Below are 19,372 nucleotides of genomic sequence, written 5' to 3'. Positions count from 1 at the left end.
CACTAATTGTTACTCCACAAACTAAGGTTTTAATAAATAAGTATCTTCTTCAATTTCGAACTTATGATTAAACGATGATTTCTAAAATGAATCACACCAAAATTGAGTGGTCTTAACCTTTTTATAATCACACCTTACTTCATCTTGAGTTTAAAAGTAACCATAGATACCTGTTGGTGGTCGGAAAAGTAATTTAAACTTTAGGATTATTGTCTACAAAGAAATTTGATCACTTTTTGTACTGTTTTCTAATCTTTGGTTATAATTTTACGAAGCATAAAGAGATTGTTTGTTCAAAAAGCTTTACAATGGTTTAGCCAAAAAAGTCATGTAAGCTTTGTCATGTCAAGCATCATCATGTTAAATGAAGAAACTTTTTGTGATCTTAAGATATGTCAAGTCTTTAAAGTTAAATGCGATACAAAAATAGAAATTCTTTTTCAATGAATCTTGCTGTTTTGAGACAAGTATGTGGAACCACATCCAGTTATTTTCTGATGGTTAGAAACAACGATGCAGTTTTGTTTTCTGACACTCTTAAGGAGACAGACATACATACAGACATGCTGCATGACCTCCTCAGAGTATGTAGGGCTTAAAATCTCCGCTACCAAAACAAAATACATGATGAATCTAACTCCTAGTGAAAATATCAGCATTAGAGATAATAAGGTGAAACTTGTATCGAACTATATATACCTTGGGCTTGAAATAAAGACTTCGAACACAATCAAACAAGCCAATTAGAAAAAAGAATAAATCTTGCATGGGCAGTCTATGGCAAATTGAAGGAAATCATCAAAAGTAATTTACCAATCTGTCTAAAACATTTGGCCAATGCGTATTATCAGTTAAGACGTACCTTGACCGCAACGATTTCTAAAAAACTCCAGCAAACCTTGTTCTCTCCATCCCCATATTTCTGCGCCGTACATCATTGTGCTCCTTACCAAGCTATCAAACATAACCTTTCTTTTTCCCACATCCCTCCCAAAAGTTCTTTCCCCCCATCCCCAATCCTGTCTTCTCTTCCCTTCCTGAATCCCGCCTGCCCATCCGGCAAGAATTCCCCCCTCTCCATTTCCTCTTCCAACCCCCCCAACAGTTTCTTTGCATACATTTTGAAAGTTGTGTCCAACAGGGTGATCCCTCTATAATTGCTCACCACCCTTTTTATGGAGCCCAGGTCTGAGTGGAGAAAGAGAATGATGAAAGATGAATAAAGAGACTGTTTAAGTGAAGACCGAGAAGAGATAAGACAAGAACCCATACACTAGACTGACGATATCAAAAGAGAGAATTGGACAAAAATAAGCAAGGTCTATGTTCACCAGTGGAAGGTTAAGGGCTGATGAATGATGATGACAACTACTTCTCATATTAAGAAAAATTGAGTAATATTTGGCAAAATCTACTAAATCAGTTCACAACTTTTTGATGACAATGCATCAATTTTGATACCATCAAGAAAATAGCGAACCACTTAATCTTAATTAATTTTCAAAGTTATTTATTAAGATATGCCGAAAAAAAGGTAAGTTAGAGACGATAAAGAAAATGAAAGGAGATGAGAATGAGATGAAATGATTAAAATAATGAGAATGATGTTGAGAAAGTGGGGCGAGATGTAAAAATCCTTTTATTTATTTCTTATCCTTATAACTTTTGTAAATTTTATTCCTCAGCTCCATTTACAAGCATCATAAATTCATAACAAACGTCACCTTTAATTATAGTTTGCAAACTGAGATTTTAATAAATCAAAATGCACCAAGCGGTTATTAAATAATTACTCAAAAATGTTTCAAAAATGACACCTTCTCTTATTAATTTTTAATATTTAAAAGTCGTTAATTATTCGCGAACTTTCGTAGGATTATAAATACACGTGGAAACACTTTAGTCGTTTATTTCTTTATCAAAATGGGCAAAGAATCTGATTTAAATCTCAAAAACTATTTTCGAGTTCATTTCAAGATATTGCTGTTATTCGGAATTCCTATTAACGAAATTAAGTTTAAATATAAATGGATTTATCTAATTTACTGCTTTGCAATGCATCTTTTCGTAACCACGCTTTATCCTGTTTTAGAACTTTTAGGGATTATATATGATTTCAACGTTGATACATTGAGTTTTATAATTTCATACTTTATCAGCCACTTTTTGGGTAAGGTTACATTTAATTTTAATTAAATAATTTTTATAAATTCTAATTGTAGCTTTTTGTAAAATATTTTTAATTTTTATTTTTCGAAGTGATATAAGTAAATTTTGCAATCGATTAGAAACTGGTCGTTTTTTACCAAATCCTGAAAGAGGTGGTAATATTGAAAGATCTTATATTAAAACCGCTATAACAACATCGATTATACAATGTTATTTTTTTCATTTATTTGCTGTGATAATCGTGGGGCAACGAGCACTTTACTCGATTTTAGCTGATCCACAAATCGTTGAGATTTACGATGAAATAAGTCAAACAAACCAAACGATTAAAATCCCTACTAAGCCATTCATTTGTTTCATACCATTTAAAAACGACTATTCACCTGTTCACGAATTAATTTCAATTTATCAAACGATGTGTTGTGCTATATTTGGATTTACTATCGGTGCTGCTGATGCGATCATTTATGGATTTATGTCACACATTAAAGCACAATTTTTAATATTAATACATAGTTTGGAAACTTTTCTTGACCGAACCCAAATACTTTTGGTTCGAATGATTTATTAAAAAATACTTTTTTATTAATAATTTATTATTTTAGAATAAAGACGGATATGAAATTGATTTAGAAAAGTATAAGAATCCTAAAAAATTACCCAATGGACTTTGCCTCGTAGAAAAACTTCCTGGGCAAGCACAAAAATACGCTGATTATTGTATCAGCGATATCATACAACATCACCAAGAAATTTTAGATTTAGCTGATGGATGTGAACACACTTTTAGTTGGTTGCTTTTGGTTCAATTTGCAGGAAGCTGTTTATTAATTTGCATGCAATTATATCAACTATCAATTGTAAGTTATTCTTATTTGATTATATTTATTTATAAATTTACAATTTTTAGTTCCCAGTTCTCTCCATACCATTTTGTACGATGTCCTGTTACTTATTTTTGATGTCAACTCAAATTGTATTATTCTGCTGGCATGGAAATGAAGTGAAATTAATTTCCGATGAAATCGCTGATGTCGCTTTTCATTCAAATTGGTTGGTCACCGAATTAAAAACGCAAAAATCAATTTTGTTGATGATTACTAGGTCAATAAGACCGGTTAGATTGACTGCTGGGAAATTTATCTTTTTATCATTGGAGAGTTTTATGAGTGTAAGTAATAAGAAAATGTATCATTTCATTCAAATGATAATTATTTTTTTATTATTATTTCCAGCTGATGAAAGGTTCTGGTTCTTATTTTATGTTTTTGAAGAAAATGAATCAAGAAGAATAATTAAAATAGAAAAGAGTGTAGATATAATAAAAATATTGTATTAAAAATTGTATGAGCAACATAAAAAAATAAACTTTGTTAGTGCTGCAAATGTTTCTAAAGAAGTTTCCCGCCATGAAACAAAGACCCTTGAGCCCTCCTCATCATAACCAACATTATATCCGTTTTAATATCTTCAGCAACTTGAAGCTAATCCAGAAGTATGTGGTGCTATTGTAAAATGATCAGAAGGTAGTGTATCTGAATATGTACTTGGTGATGCCATAAGTTCGAGGTTTGAGATTTTGAACAGGAGGATATGGATAGAGAAGAGTGGGGAGATGACCGGACGGTTTTCGATTCGGTGTGGCGTGAAAGCTAAATATGTTGAAAATTCAATGCTATCTCCTAAACTTAATTAAATAATTCCTTTAAGAATATTCTTTTCCATACAAGAAGGCTGCCCACAAGGATCTCCAATTCCATCTTCTTTATAGAAAATCTTCTGCCATGATATATCCAACAATAACACAGATGTCTTCAACCTGGACATATGTACATTCCGGATTCTGAACGACGAATTGGCTTACTAAAAAAGGTAATGTAAAACGGACTTCACAGCCCTACAACACATTTTTACGAAGAAATATCTCACCCACCCCAGTTCCATAGAAGTAGAGGTAGAAAACAGCCTTAATATCTACACTGATGGTTCAAGTAGACGGGAAGGAGCTGGAGCCGGAGTCTTCTCGTACGATCTGAGACTCCATGTATCTGAACCTCTAGGTAAAAGTACCACCGTCATACAGTTAATCGCCACACAACTTGAAGCTAACGTTATTGTCAGATCAAACTTGCTAGGTAAGACTTTTACAATTTACACTGACAGTAGAAAAGCTATTTTAGCCCTAAATAGAATAACAATTACCTCAGGACTTGTTATGGGTTGTCATCTGATAATCGCTGCATTCTTATCAACTCAGATTGAGATAATTAAAGATTTTACCCACAAAAAGTTAATGAACTGGTGAGATAGAGTTAAGGGCTGTCATCTGTCTAAGGAAGTATTACATTATCCCTCAGCAGAGGCAGCCTTGTCTTTCGTAAGACTTTCGACACATCTTGTGTGATTGCCCCACTCTACAAGACCTCAGAATGAGAGACTTCGGAGGGAATGGCCAAGCATAGATGGCATTAGGAACACACCTCTGAGCTGTATCCTAAGTAGCCTTCGGAAATTCCTTACGCTGGTTGATGTAGCCGGAGAGAGTGCAGGAGGATGTACAAGGGGCTCGTTGGGACCTAGGTGCTGTATGCGGAAGGTTTCCTACATACATGCAGTCCGGACATCTGTATGCCATTCGCTTATTGATGTAACCCATCGAAAGCTCAGTTTTTTGTTCCTTTCCTTTCAATGCATGTCCCTTCTTCAGAAATAACAAAACAATCATCCACCATTTCTCCCACATCAATATGAAAATGTCTGGGAATAACCCAAATCAAGAACCACTTCAAGCACTTTATATTCCTAACATTCAGAGGTTACATCTGAAGCACACCATCACTCTCACAGTAGCCATTTAATACTATACCATAGAATATTCTTCTAAAGAGAGAAGACTGATGGCTAATCCGACGATGTCACTAATCTAAAAATGGGTCAAGAAATTGATTTCGAAATATTACTATTTTTCGGGATTCCCATGAACGAAATTAATTTTAAATTGAAATGGATTTACATAATTTATTGCTTGGCAATGTACATTTTTGTAGCTACACTTTATCCTCTTTTAAAACTTTTAGAGATTATATATGATTTTAACGTGAACACATTTAGTTTTATTATTACATATTTTATAAGCCATTTTTTAGGTAAAATTAAATTTTCAATGTTTAATAAATAATTTTAATTAATTCAAATTGTAGCTTTTCGTAAAATTTTTTAATTTTCATTTTTCTGGGCGATTTTTACCAAACCCATAAAGAGGTGGTAAAATGGAAAGTACCTATATTAAAAATGCTATAACTACATCGATTATACAGTGTTATTTTTTTTATATATTCGTTGTGATAATCATGGGGCAACAGGATTTTAGCTGATATACAAATTGTTGAAATTTGCGATTAAATAAGTCAAACAAACCGCACAATTAAAATCGCTACTAAGCCATTCATTTGTTTTATACCATTTAAAAACGACTATTCACCTGTACATGAATTAATTTCAATTTACCAAACGATATGTTGTGCGATTTTTGGATTAACTATTGGAGTCGCCGATGGGATTATTATGAATTTAATTAATTATTGAAAAATATTTGTTATTAATAATTTATTATTTTAGAATAAGGAGGGATTTAGAATGATGATGATTTAGATATGATAATGAGAGACTGAGAGATGACTGTGATATTTTTTATAACGTAGAATCTTAAGCTGATTCTTAAGCTGTCTTTAGTTTTTCTCCATCACGTCCAGTTTTCTAGATATCCCAAAAAAATGTGGAAAATCGTAAATTAAAAAACATAGTAATGGTTCATGTTCGGTATATTTTGTATTTTGCATAGTGTGCTTCTATAGCTATATGGACATGAAAGTAGAGATTTAGAAGAACATTTTAAGGTATTGAAAAATTTTTTATTTACACCATAAACTGTTATTTTAATGCACACAAATTCTAACAGTTATCTACAACGTTGCATACTGCATTATAACAACTAAAACTAGAACTAACACTAGACCTACCTAGAACTAGAAAGTTTTGGATTTAGCCGTGCGTCTTCAGACCTACAAAGTCCGTTCTAACAAAGTTATTTCATGTTCTTGAAAAACATGAATCAAAAAGTTTAAATAAAAAGCAAAAATTTTATAATAAAAGCATTACTATTTCGCAGTCTCCATTTGTTCCTCTTGCATCTTATTTAAAACCATAAAATACGAAACAGATCCCCTTAAAACCTAAAAAACAAATTTATCATTAAATTATTATGAAAACTTAAAAATTGAGTTTCCTACAGCTGTAAATGTTTCTAAAGAAATTTTCGAAAACTTTCCCGCCGTTAAATACAAAGGTCTTTGCGCCCTCATCATAATCAACATTATGCTCGTTTTAATATCTTTATCAGCTTGAAGCCAATCACAATTATAAGCTGCTTTAGCGACTAAGACGCTGTAAACGCTAATTTCGTTTCCATTCCAACAATAAATTAATAACTGAAAAAACATTGCAGTTGTAAACGAAGCCATGCTAACGGATGTTGGATCGGAAATTGGCGAAACCGAGCTTTGGTAAAGCCCAACACACAACGACATCAAACTCCCCAAGAATTGTATTAAAAATAGTAAACTAAAAGTTTTTTCTATATCATCTAATAATTGAATAATGCTTTGGTGATGGATAACACAACCTCGAACGCATTTTCTTAAATTTTCAATATACTTTCCTTGATATTTTTCGAACGTTTCAATTAAATGCAAATTATTCTTCTTATCAACATAATTTAGCATAATTAATTTATCGTGAATTGGTTCGTTTTTTGGCGTCATCCGAGCCGCTCTTTCGGTTACAGTTAAAATTGCGTTTATAACAATCCTAAATTGAGCCGTTCCATGAATCATTAATCCCGTTATTATTGTATCTGTGTTTCCAAGATACCAACCGAAAAGAGCTATACTAAAAACTTGATAACAAAACGCAATTTGATAGTAAGGAGTCGCCCCATAATCTACGTGAAAAGGAAGGGTTGAAGGATAAGGAAAAACTGGGATTATTTCGGTTTTATTATCCGCCTTAAATCTTGTTATTGTTGGATTTCTTATGCAAGGAATAATTTTTGTTGCTAACATTAAAACTACCACAATTCCAAATATTTTTGCCTAAAAACATAAATGAATAATAATAAATTAAATTAAATTAAATTAATTTACTTGGGTGTTTGTTTGTAAAACAGCTGTAGAAATAATATTAACTTCTTCAACCCCCCCACGTTCAATATCTGGTAAGAAAACCCCAGTTTCTAAAGATTTAAGAAATTTTCCAATGGGTTTTCTTCGAATTGTGAGGACAACAATTTTTCCAATTGCTTTAAAAAAGTTTAAAATAAAAACAAAACAAGATTAAATTTTCTTACCAATAGTATGTGCAAAAATGTAACATAAAGTTAACGTTAAAACTTCTAATTCTTGAAAATGTTTAATCGCGTGGATAATTTCGGTGATAACATATCCATACCCACACGTTAAAAGAAGAATCACCGAATAAACTCGATGGAGTTTTCTTAGTAAAGGATTTTCGACGTCATAAATTGAAATTCCGCTTAAAAACAGATTTCTTACTGGCATTTTGAAATAATTTTTTGGACTGTTTTGTTCGACCATTTTAATTTCGATTAATAATCTTTATTAATGTTACCGATACTTATTTTGAGTTAATTTTTTCTCGAATGATCGAAATGAACAAAAGCGTCGAGCTTTTATACTCGCATGGATGGATTAAATTTTTTAAACGAATGTGGAACGTATGTTTGAAAAAGTTTCGTTTGAGTTTTAGATCGATTGCAATGAAATGCAGTACAAAATTAAGTATTTTCATCAAAAAGTTTTAAATTGAACAAAACATTTTAAATAATGAAAAAGTTGATAAATAATTTTTTAATTACTCTATATTTTATTATTAATATAATATTTAATACTTTTTGTTGCAACCTCTAAATTTCGAATGGTAGAAATAAGTTTGCCTAATTACCAATTCCTATTATTTTAGCAAGTTGGAAAGAAAACGTTTTTGAACATTTACAACTATAACTACTACACGTGCCACAAATGAAGGCCCCTCACTAAGATGAGTGTGTACATAAAGAAATAAATATTTTTGGTACACCCATGGGTTCTCTGATTTCTCCCATTCTGGCTCAAATCGTGATGGATCATGTGTTAAACAAAATTTTACCTACGATAAACTTTGAAGTGCCTTTTTTAAAGAAGTATGTTGATGACATAATAACTTCGGTCCCTGAAACTGCTTTGGTTTCGATCTTACAATTAGACAGTTTCAATAAATATAATAAGTTTAACGGGATAAACAAATATCTCCGTCTAAAGAAATAAAGGCGCGACGTCCAGTCTGGCACACACTAACACAGTGATAATGTTTTAGAATGATACTATCTGGAAATTATACTTAATTTAATCATGATTATATCAAACATTTACGCTGTAACTAACAAGATTAATTAATCAATCCATTAAAAATAATAATTTAATTATATCTTAAATTTTAAAATGTAAAAAAATTCTCCCAGACGGGGAATCGAACCCCGGTCTCCCGCGTGACAGGCGGGGATACTTACCACTATACTATCTGGGACTTATTTTTGAGTGCATTAACTCAAAATTCCAGATCTTTATTACCAAAATTACTTGAAATCCTCATTTGTATTAATAATCGACAAAAGAGCAATAGCTATAGGAAATACTAGTTCAATATAGGTTAAGCGAAAACCAGTCGTGGAAGCTATGCTCCAAGAAAATAGCCTGAGTTCATTATTTGTGCGGCTTTATCTATAATTTTTGGCGTTAGTAGTCCGTAGTTATCTTGCTAGTCTCTTTCTATCTGGTGAATACCCAAATACTTGTATGCTTTACGAATTTGTGGTCTATGATCTTCATCGACCTGCTCTTGAGTTTTCATTCATGTATCAAGTATACCACATTTGTTATAATTCAGCTCCAGGCTCAATTCAGCCGCTCCATTTTCTACTATTCTTATCGCTCTGGCTTGTATACGAAATATGGTGTAAAATATAGTATTTTATACGATTTGGGACTTATTTTTGAGCAGATAGTCTTACAGTTCCAGGTTGTCAATAAATACATATGTATATTTAGATATCGAAATGGTGAAAAGATCCAGGAGTATAGACTGCAAACCCGTATACAGAGGAAGACGTTGAAATGGCAATTGCTTTGATGATAGATTGAGAAACGAACCCAACACCGACAATGAGCGACGACGGCAACAACAAATCCAATATCACGTGGAATAACTGTTAAGCTGTGTGAAGGTAATGAGTTTATAAGATACGGACTAAAAGGAAAGGATAAAACGGTGGCAGAGATAAAAAGCTAACCAAAACGCAAGAGCTGTTATCGGTTCTCCTGGGAGATTTGAAAAGGTGATTTTAGTGTTACTTTATAGTCTTAAAGTATTAATCTGACAAACAATTACATTCTATACAAAACTTTTCGGAAGAATTCCAACAGATCGCAGGAAACTACATTTTTTAGCTGTAGCTTAAGAATTAGTGTGAGAAAACATGGCTCAAGTCCATAATGACTAAGCAACGACTGAGTAGGTGTCGTTGTGCATGCTAGGTTGTCGATTCAGAGAAGGTGAAGCACAGTGATCAATTTTGCAATGATGTCTAAGATCACTTCACAGACTTACAGACAAAATTAATACTCATTTTTTTACTTCTTCCTCTATATATTTTATTGTAGTCACCTTTAGTCTTCTGGCTTTCAATGCCCATGGTTAGAGCTAGACTCAAAAATTAAAAAAAATATGGAAATAAATATTTTTGGTACACCCATGGGTGTTCCGATTTCTCCCATTATGGCTCAAATCGTGAAGGATCATGTGTTAAACAAAATTTTACCTACGATAAACTTTGAAGTGCCTTTTTTAAAGAAGTATGTTGATGACATAATAATTTCGGTCCCTGAAACTGCTTTGGTTTCGATCTTACAATTAGACAGTTTCAATAAATATAATAAGTTTAACGGGATAAACAAATATCTCCTTCTAAAGAAATAAAGGCGCGACGTCCAGTCTGGCACACACTAACACAGTGATAAAGTTTTAGAATGATACTATCTGGAAATTATACTTAATTTAACACGTTAACGACCATGTGCACCATATTGGTGCGCACTCTGATTTCTGGGGAGACCGCGTGACCCTATTTGGACACAGGAAAATGTAATGTTTCAACTCGTGTGGGCCTAACAGGGACGCAGCTATAGTGTTTAATTATACGGTGTTTGGTAGATCTGGTACCTGGGAAATACAAGATAGCCTTGGGTTGGAAAAATCATTTGTGGTTTTTTTATTTATTACAGCGTTTAAAAAAAGGCATTATTCTTCTTATAATACCTTGATAATGAGGATAATCCTCGTAATTTTATAATTTTTTCAAATAAAACAGGATTCAACACTATTTTTTATCCTCCTTATGCTTTTAGAGGATAAAAAATAGTGTTGAAGCCTGTTTTATTTGAAAAAAACTATAAAAAGTCATTATTGTTAATTTAATAAGTTTAATATAATTTTATAAGAATGGAATATTATTGAATTGGTCATTGAATTTTTAACGTCAAATGCAGTCAAATCTGCAAATGTGCCGTCAACAACAAACGTCAAATTTTAGGTTAGAATTCATTTTATTGTTGTTGTAGGCTACTGTACTGCTTTCTTCTATAGTGATTATATGTGATTTATTAAGTGTTTTGGTTGTGTGTATCTGTATAATAGAAATATGACGCGCAAAGAACTATCTGATGAAGAACTTCGACGAATATTGGAAGAGAGCGACTTTGAATGTAGTGAAATCGAAAGCACATACGATGATTCAGATGCAGACCGCACATTCAAAGTAGACGAAGGTTCGAACTCTGAGTCTAGTACAACTAGTAATGACATTATTTTGCCAAGTAAAAAAAGAAAAATAGAACCTACACCTGGGCCTAGTAATAGGCCTAATTCACCTGGAAAAGATTCAAGTGACGATTCTGTTGTTGCTCCAAGAAGTAATTATGTAGTGTGGAGTGAAGTTTGTGTATCTGATAAACTCAATAAATTTGTATATTCTGGAAGACCCGGATTTCGACAAGAAAAAATCAATCACCAAAACCCTGTTGATTTTTTCCTCTTATTTTTCGACAAAGAAGTTCAAGATTTACTAGTTACGGAAACAAACAGATACGCCGAACAACAGATACTAAATGGTATATGTGAAGAGACAGTCAGTGAACACTCCATTGTGTCTAAGTGGTATGATACAGATGCACATGAACTTATGCGTTTTTTTGGCATTATTATTTGGATGGGACTTGATCAAAAACCTACGCTTCGAGATTATTGGAGTAAAAAGGTCCTTTATAAAAGCGAAGTTGCAAAGTTGGGTCGCATGAGTAGAAATCGATTTGAGGCATTGTTACATTTCCTACACATTTCTGATAATGAAAATTGCCCATCAGGTGACAGATTATATAAGATTTCTCCACTTGTACAGATGTTAAATAGAAAATTTCAACATCTTTGCAATCCAAAGGACAAGATATGCATCGATGAGACAATGGTTCCATTTCGGGGCAGGTTAAGCTTCCTCCAGTACATTCCAGGCAAAAGACACAAGTACGGTGTCAAACTTTTTAAACTTTGTGTTGATGGAGGCTATACTTATTCAGTTAAAATATATGGCGGTGGTGGTGGTATAAAAACCTCTGATAAGCCATTGGCTACAAGAGTAGTCATGGAACTGATGGAACCTCTTCTCAATACGGGAAGAACCCTTTATACTGACAACTTCTATACAAGTGTTGGTCTAGCACATGAACTGAATGATAACCAAACACATTTGGTTGGTACTTTGCGTCAAAACCGAAAACTTAATCCGAAGGCAGTCACAAGTGCCAAATTGAAAAAGGGCGAAATAAAGATGCAACAAAGCAACACAAAAGTTGTAGTAGCAAAATGGAAAGATAAGCGCGATGTTCTATTTCTGACAACGAGAGCTGTCCCAGAAATGGTTGAAGTTCCAACGAAAAGAGGCTCTGTTCTAAAACCATCAACCATAGTGGAATATAATACAGCTAAAGGCTTTATTGATATTTCAGATCAAAAAGCTTCCTATAGTTCTCCAGTACGCCGAGGGATCAAATGGTACCGGAAAATTGTAGTTGAACTATTGACAAACACTGTTCTAGTTAATGCCATGGTCGTGTTCAAAGAAGTAACTGGAAAGAACATGAGTATCACAGAATTTCGCGAAAATATCGTTTGTGCCTTATTGGCTGTGGAAAACCAACCCAAAACTGAAAATCAAGTGCAACACTCTATAGAAAATAAAAAAACTCGGGGCAGGTGTTCAGCTTGCTATAAAAAGTACTCAGAAAGAGAAGGGCGTCATTCGGCGATGAAAAATGCCAAAAAAGTTTATTCTTTTTGCCGTGCATGCTCTGAAAATGCGACGTATATGTGTGTAAGTTGTTTTTTTGAGCGCCATACTTCGTTCGTTAATTAAATAATAATGTTACGTATTTATATTTTTTTGTATACTGAAAATGTTATTTTACATTCATAATGGAATATGTTGTTTTATTTTTAACTAAAATGTAGAATAAATGATTTTGGTCGAGACCCACTATGGTACACATGGTCTATGGTAAACTTAACATATATTTCTTTTTAATCAGACTGCGTGTACCAATTTGGTGCACATGTTTTTTTTATTGAAAACTCTTTCCAAACAAGTTATTGTCCAAAGAAAAAATATTATTGTACTTCCTTGTGCTAGCATTCAACAAAAAACTACTCCGGTCCAGACGTAAATTTACAAAATTTAGGACTGGTCGTTAACGTGTTAATCATGATTATATCAAACATTTAGGCTGTAACTAACAAGATTAATTAATCAATCAATTAAAAATAATAATTTAATTATATCTTAAATTTTAAAATGTAAAAAAATTCTCCCAGACGGGGAATCGAACCCCGGTCTCCCGCGTGACAGGCGGGGATACTCACCACTATACTATCTGGGACTTATTTTTGAGTGCATTAACTCAAAATTCCAGATCTTTATTACCAAAAATACTTGAAATCCTCATTTGTATTAATAATCGACATAGCTATCTTGATAATATAAGTACTTAATAGAATCAAATGACCAAGAAACATCTAAAATAATTATAGTTAAAAAGTGGAGTATAGACCACTATACTTCGCTCTGGCTTGTATACGAGATATAGATATATCTATCCTATATATACAGTATGTCCCCGGATCGAGTTACAAAGAGAAAAAAAATTTTTGTTACTGATTTTTCGAACTTATCTCAGCATAAATAATGCATCGGATATGTTCAAACTACTAAATCGCATGAATTTTATACTCTAACTATAAAAGTGAACTAATTATTCAAATTTTTATGTAAAAATTTTTCTAAATTGAAAATTTTTCAAGTTCAATTTATGATATGTAACCATAGAAACCATAAAAGTTACAACTTATGTTGGTGAGATTAAGTCTTGTCATGCGATGTTAACCGTGAAAGAGAGAATTTATTTAGTACTGTGCTATGGTACTAGGGAATCATGGTTTCGTGTAGTTATACAAAAATTCCAACAAAAATATCCGGACACAAAATGAAAAAAATTTTGGAAACGGGTTCTGTATTATCCATAAAAAGGCAGACAAAGAGACTAAACGAGGAAGACGCTGCTTTTCAGATAGCTTTTCAACAAATGACATTGTTTCTTCCCAGCATTGTCGTTATTGGAGCGATGTAAATCCAATTACCCTTAAATTTTATACGGTCAATGTACTTTCAGCAAGACAGTTGCCCAGCTTACCATTCACACATTGTGCCAAATGGTTAAAATTACAATTTCGTCAAAAATGGATTGAACGAAATGGTCCTATTTGATGGCCAGCACGTAGTCGTGATCTTACAATTATGGATTTTTATTTTTGGGGACGATTGAAACAAATTGTTTACAGTGAACCATTACAAGATGATGCAGAACTATTAAAACTAAGAATAATTAAAGCGATAGAATCTCTACCACTGGCGGAAATTCGTACTTCTTATAAAGAATTTAGAACTCGTCTTCAAATGTGTGCCGAATTGGGAGGGAATTTGTTTGAATGAGGATTTGTTCACTTACAAATAAATAATATTTATTACTTACATAGTGTGTTTTTACATAAATTTACATTTGAAATATTTGATTCAATTAGCCATATTTTAATTTGATTTGTCCGTATATTTTTCACTAACATAAGTTGTAACTTTTATTTTATTTTATTGGTTTCTATATAATTTTTACATAGAAATGGGAATAATTAGTTAACTTCTATAGTTAGAATATAAAGTTCGTGCGATTTAGTGGTTTGAACATATCCGACGCATTATTTATGTTGAGATAAGTTTGAAAAATCAGTAACAAAAATTTTTTTCCTCTTTGTAACTCGATCCGGGGACATACTGTAGATAGGAATAGTAGAAAATGGAGCGGCTACCACCACTGTGTTGAACAATTTTATCTTTTGGGATGCGTTTAGGCCTGAGTTCATTATTTGTGCTGCTTTTTCTATAATTTTTGATGTTAGTAGTCCGTAGTTATTTTGCGAGTCTCTTTCTATCTGGTGGATACCCAAATACTTGTATGCTTTACGAATTTGTGGTCTATAATCTTCATCGAGCTGCTCTTGAGTTTTCATTCATACATCAAGCGGACCACATTTCTTATAATTCAGCTCCAGGCCCAATTCACGTGCTCCATTTTCTACTATTCCTATCGCTCTGGCCCGTATACAAGCTAAAGCGAAGTATAGGGTAAAATATAGTATTTTATACTATCTGAAACTTATTTTTGAGCAGATAGTCTTAATGTTTCAGGTTGTCAATAAATACATATGTATATTTAGATATCGAAATGTTGAAAAGATCCAGGAGTATAGACTGGAAACCAGTATACCGAGGAAGACGTTGAAATGGCAATTGATTGAGATTTGATAATTGAGCCGACAATGAGCGACAACGGCAACAACAAATCCAATATCACGTCGAATAACTCTTAAGCTGTGTGAAGGTAATGAGTTTATAAGATACAGACTAAAAGGAAAGGATAAGTAATTTAATCAAGTTTTCTTTTCGGAGTTAGTGTAACTATTATAGATGACAAGATGCTGATGACGCATAAATGTAGTGAAAATAAAAGATACAATCGATATAACATGGATAAAGCGGTGGCAGAGATAAAAGGCTAAACAAAACGCAAGAGCTGTTATCGGTTCTCCTGGGAGATTTGAAAAGGTGATTTTAGTGCTACTTTATAGTCTTAAACTATTAATCTGACAAACAATTACATTCTATACAAAAGTTTTGGGAAGAATTCCAACAGATAGCAGGAAACTACATTTTTTAGCAGTAGCTTAAGAATTAGTGTGAGAAAAGTCCATAACGACTAAGCAATGACTGAGTAGGTTGTGCATGCTAGGTTGTCGATTCAGAGAATTCTAACATCACTTCACAGACTTACAGACAAAATTAATACTCATTTTTTTACTTCTTCCTCTACATTTTATTGTAGTCACCTTTAGTCTTCTGGCTTTCAATGCCCATGGTTAGAGCTAGACTCAAAAATTAAAAAAAATATGGAAATAAATATTTAGAAGTATAGCTGTATTACCATTAGCCATTATTATATACCTCAATGAAAACAACTTTTTCTCAAAATTTCAAATTGATACACGAACGCATTAATTAGTTATGAATTTTTGAAAGTCATGGAATGTTCCTTTACCAATCAACCTTGACAAAGTTATTGTGAAACTTCTTAATGAAAGAACGTTGAAATAATAACAAAACATTTCTGGTTATAAACTTAACTTGTCATACTTGGAAAGTCTAGTATGATCTATTTTGTTGTAGCATGGTAAGTTATAACTTGTGGGATCTCATGTATAGAAGGTGAAGTTTCCACGGCCTACATCATAAATACTGGAAACATAATACCATCATTTTTTAAGATAAAATATTTCCAGCACTGGCATAAAAGACAAGTTCTGTATATAATCAAACACGATAGTCATCACGTTATCTCTCTGTAAAGATTACTGTTATATCTGCAATTTTGTTATAAAACTTTTTGACCTTTCTTTTATGCATCAGTAGTTTCGCCATTGCTACCCTTTTTGGTATTTCATTAGATTTGATTTTTACATTTAACTTTTGCCTGCTTAATTTATAGATAAAGTTGTCTTTGAAATATTTCAAATAAATCTCATATTTTAGACATTTTTCAAGTTTGGATATATTTCAATAAAAAGTTGAGTCCAAATATGTGACTACAATTGAAGAATAATGGGAATGCCTGTTTTGGAAATGAGCTGATCTCAGAGGTCACGGTTTTGAAGTTTACCTTTTTGATCCAAGACTACAATTTCGGTAAGACGCTATATGGATATTTATGATTCTAACTTTAATCCTACTTGCGCTTTTAATTACGTGACATACAAAAGATGATGTTATTTACTGGAAATGGGCAGAAACCGCGCGATGTCTTTTCTGCCTATAAAACTCCTTTAGGATGATAAACTCCTAAAATTGTGTTATATTTCTTATTATTATTACTTTCAAAAATTTTGATTTTCTTATAATTGTTTCAACGTTACAAAAAAATCTCCCAGACGGGGAATCGAACCCCGGTCTCCCGCGTGACAGGCGGGGATACTGACCACTATACTATCTGGGACTTATTTTTGAGTGCATTAACTCAAAATTCCAGATCTTTATTACCAAAATTACTTGAAATCCTCATTTATATTAATAATCGACATATCTATCTTGATAATATAAGTACTTAATAAAACCAAATAATCAAGAATCATCTAAAATAATCATAAGTAAGGGAAAAAGTCGAGTATAGACCAACTAATTTGTTAAACATCTAATTTTCCAGACCGTATAATTTCTTTCAATAAAACTCAAAACAAAACTTTTAAAAGAACTCCTAACAACTTTTAAACCTCCTTTAAATACTCTTTACACTTTACACAACGCTTTAAAAGACCAATAATTACATACCTTCCTCTGCTTTACCTTACTATTTAAGCACCCTTACTCTTTACTCATGGCAATTTCTTGTCATTTTCTTATATCCATTCGTACAAAATGGATTCATTAAAACCCCCGAGAAATTACTTCAAATTACATCTCTTTGTTTTAAAATTACTCGGTGTCCACATTGGCGACTTCAAAAACGAATTCTCAAAGAAACTTTATAACATTTACTCAACAATTTTTTTAACGATCATCGTTTATATCTACATTATAACGGAAGCGATGGATTTAATTGTTAATTGGGGCGATTTGGATAATATGACTTTCAATTTTTGTTATTTGGTCACTCATTTCACCGGTAAAATTTTTGTTTAAATTTGTTTTTGTAATTTATTATTTTATTTTAGGTTTATGTAAAACGATAGTAATTTTAGTACACAGAGGTAGTATTAAATATTACTGCGAAATATTAGAAAAAGGTTACTTTTTACCGAATTACGAAAGAGGCGGAAAGTTGGAATTTGAAATAATAAAGAATGCGATAAACATTTCTAATTGGCAAACATATGTTTTTCATTCTCTCGTTATTATGATTGTGGCAAATAGAGGATTTTACGCCGGTTTTAATAAAGGTTATTTCAATGAAATTTTCGATGAGAAATTAAATCAAACATTATTAACACACGTTCAAGTTATGCCTTACACTACTTGGTTTCCTTTCGATACTAATAAAAGCCCATTTTACGAAGTTGGTTTTTCTTACCAAATAATTAGTTGTGGGCTGTATGGATTGTTGGTTTTTACTTGTGATTCTTTAATCGCTAGTTTTATGATACATTTAAAAGCTCAATTATTAATTTTAAAGAATAGTTTACAACATTATGTGGAAAGAGCTAAATTAAAGGTATTTATTAAATTATTACAGTTAATTTAGTTCTTTGTTTCAATGTTTTTAGAATAATTCGAGTTATAAAACACAAAATGATGTTGAAATTGAAAAATTACCACCAAAAGCACAAAAACTTGCTCGAAAATATGTTAGTGAATGTATCCAACATCACCAAGACATAATTTCTCTTTCAGATAACGTCGAAAATGAATTCCATTATTTAATGTTGGCTCAATTTTTAGGAAGTTTATTATTAATGTGTTTCCAACTATTTCAATTATCATTAGTAAATTGGATTTAGATTTTTTTATGAAATAAATTGATCCTAAAATTTTTTAGTATGAAGTAACCTCAGCGAAATTCTTCAGCATGGTTTGTTACTTAGCTTTAATGCTATTTCAGTTATTTATGTATTGTTGGAATGGAAACGAAGTAAGAGTCGAAAGTTTAGATGTAGCTAATTCAGCGTACACTTCTGATTGGATAGTGACCGACGTCGAAACACAAAAATATTTGGTTTTAATGATACAAAGAGCACAACGTCCTTTAAAATTATCAGCAGGGAAATTCGTTTATTTAACGTTGGAAACTTACGTAAATGTACGTTGGAATGAAATTTAAAATCTAATTCAAAAGGGAAAGAGGGATTTTTAAAATTTTTACAGATTTTAAGGGCGTCCGCTTCGTATTACATGGTGTTGAGAAGGGTTAATTTGTAAAATTACACGTTTGAGTTGCTAACAAAGTTTTAATGGATAGTTTCTGCATAGTACACATATACAGGTTGTTAGATTTTAATAATTAACAAGTTTTGCGAATTGTTACAAAGTAGTTACACCACGTGGTTAAATGATATATGAAATAGTAATTAATTATTGTAATAATATTAATATTTCAAATTTAAATAAATTTTAAAATGCGCCATCTAACGATTAATTGCTGCACTAACCTTAATACAAATTTTTTTAAATATCGTTTTTATTCTTCGTCAATTTAATTATTACTAAATAACACAACATTTAATAATACTTAAATGTTATATATAATAATTAAATATTTCACGATTAATTAATTTTATGTGATAAACGATTAATGAAACGCGCCATCTATTGGTGAAATAAGTAATGTTATTATTTGCAATAAAACATTTTTATTTTTCCTAAATTTATGATTAATTTGTTGTTATAAATGAT

The 19,372-nt window shown here is 32.0% G+C and overlaps 3 protein-coding genes, 3 non-coding genes and 1 pseudogene across 6 annotated transcripts; 3 read left to right on the top strand and 4 right to left on the bottom strand.

Moving 5' to 3' along the window:
• The first annotated feature begins 2,507 nt into the window (after nt 1–2,507).
• On the top strand, nt 2,508–3,503 carry LOC139430019 (odorant receptor 10-like). The gene is made up of 4 exons (XM_071196591.1): nt 2,508–2,722; nt 2,775–3,029; nt 3,080–3,340; nt 3,405–3,503. The coding sequence occupies exons 1-4, from the start codon at nt 2,585–2,587 to the stop codon at nt 3,462–3,464; spliced, it is 714 nt and encodes a 237-aa protein (XP_071052692.1). The 5' UTR covers nt 2,508–2,584; the 3' UTR covers nt 3,465–3,503.
• A 2,823-nt stretch (nt 3,504–6,326) lies between these two features.
• On the bottom strand, nt 6,327–7,820 carry LOC111413243 (odorant receptor 49b-like). Its single transcript, XM_071196483.1, has 4 exons — nt 7,574–7,820; nt 7,371–7,525; nt 6,459–7,319; nt 6,327–6,401 (listed from the first exon to the last, which is right to left on the bottom strand). The coding sequence occupies exons 1-4, from the start codon at nt 7,818–7,820 to the stop codon at nt 6,327–6,329; spliced, it is 1,338 nt and encodes a 445-aa protein (XP_071052584.1).
• A 916-nt stretch (nt 7,821–8,736) lies between these two features.
• On the bottom strand, nt 8,737–8,808 carry TRNAD-GUC (transfer RNA aspartic acid (anticodon GUC)). Its single transcript has one exon. It is a non-coding gene; the product is annotated as a tRNA-Asp (tRNA).
• Nucleotides 8,809–10,978: 2,170 nt separating this feature from the next.
• On the top strand, nt 10,979–12,745 carry LOC111418633 (piggyBac transposable element-derived protein 4-like). Its single transcript, XM_023051245.1, has one exon. The coding sequence runs from the start codon at nt 10,979–10,981 to the stop codon at nt 12,743–12,745; it is 1,767 nt and encodes a 588-aa protein (XP_022907013.1).
• Nucleotides 12,746–13,193: 448 nt separating this feature from the next.
• TRNAD-GUC (transfer RNA aspartic acid (anticodon GUC)) lies at nt 13,194–13,265 on the bottom strand. The gene has a single exon. It is a non-coding gene; the product is annotated as a tRNA-Asp (tRNA).
• Nucleotides 13,266–16,910: 3,645 nt separating this feature from the next.
• TRNAD-GUC (transfer RNA aspartic acid (anticodon GUC)) lies at nt 16,911–16,982 on the bottom strand. The gene has a single exon. It is a non-coding gene; the product is annotated as a tRNA-Asp (tRNA).
• A 419-nt stretch (nt 16,983–17,401) lies between these two features.
• Nucleotides 17,402–18,898, top strand: LOC111413242 (odorant receptor 10-like; annotated as a pseudogene).
• Nucleotides 18,899–19,372: the final 474 nt, after the last annotated feature.

The sequence above is a fragment of the Onthophagus taurus genome, chromosome 6 (genome assembly GCF_036711975.1).
Source record: "Onthophagus taurus isolate NC chromosome 6, IU_Otau_3.0, whole genome shotgun sequence".
In the NCBI taxonomy this organism is placed as follows: Eukaryota; Metazoa; Arthropoda; class Insecta; order Coleoptera; family Scarabaeidae; genus Onthophagus; species Onthophagus taurus.
This window is presented reverse-complemented; position numbering and strand designations above follow the sequence as displayed.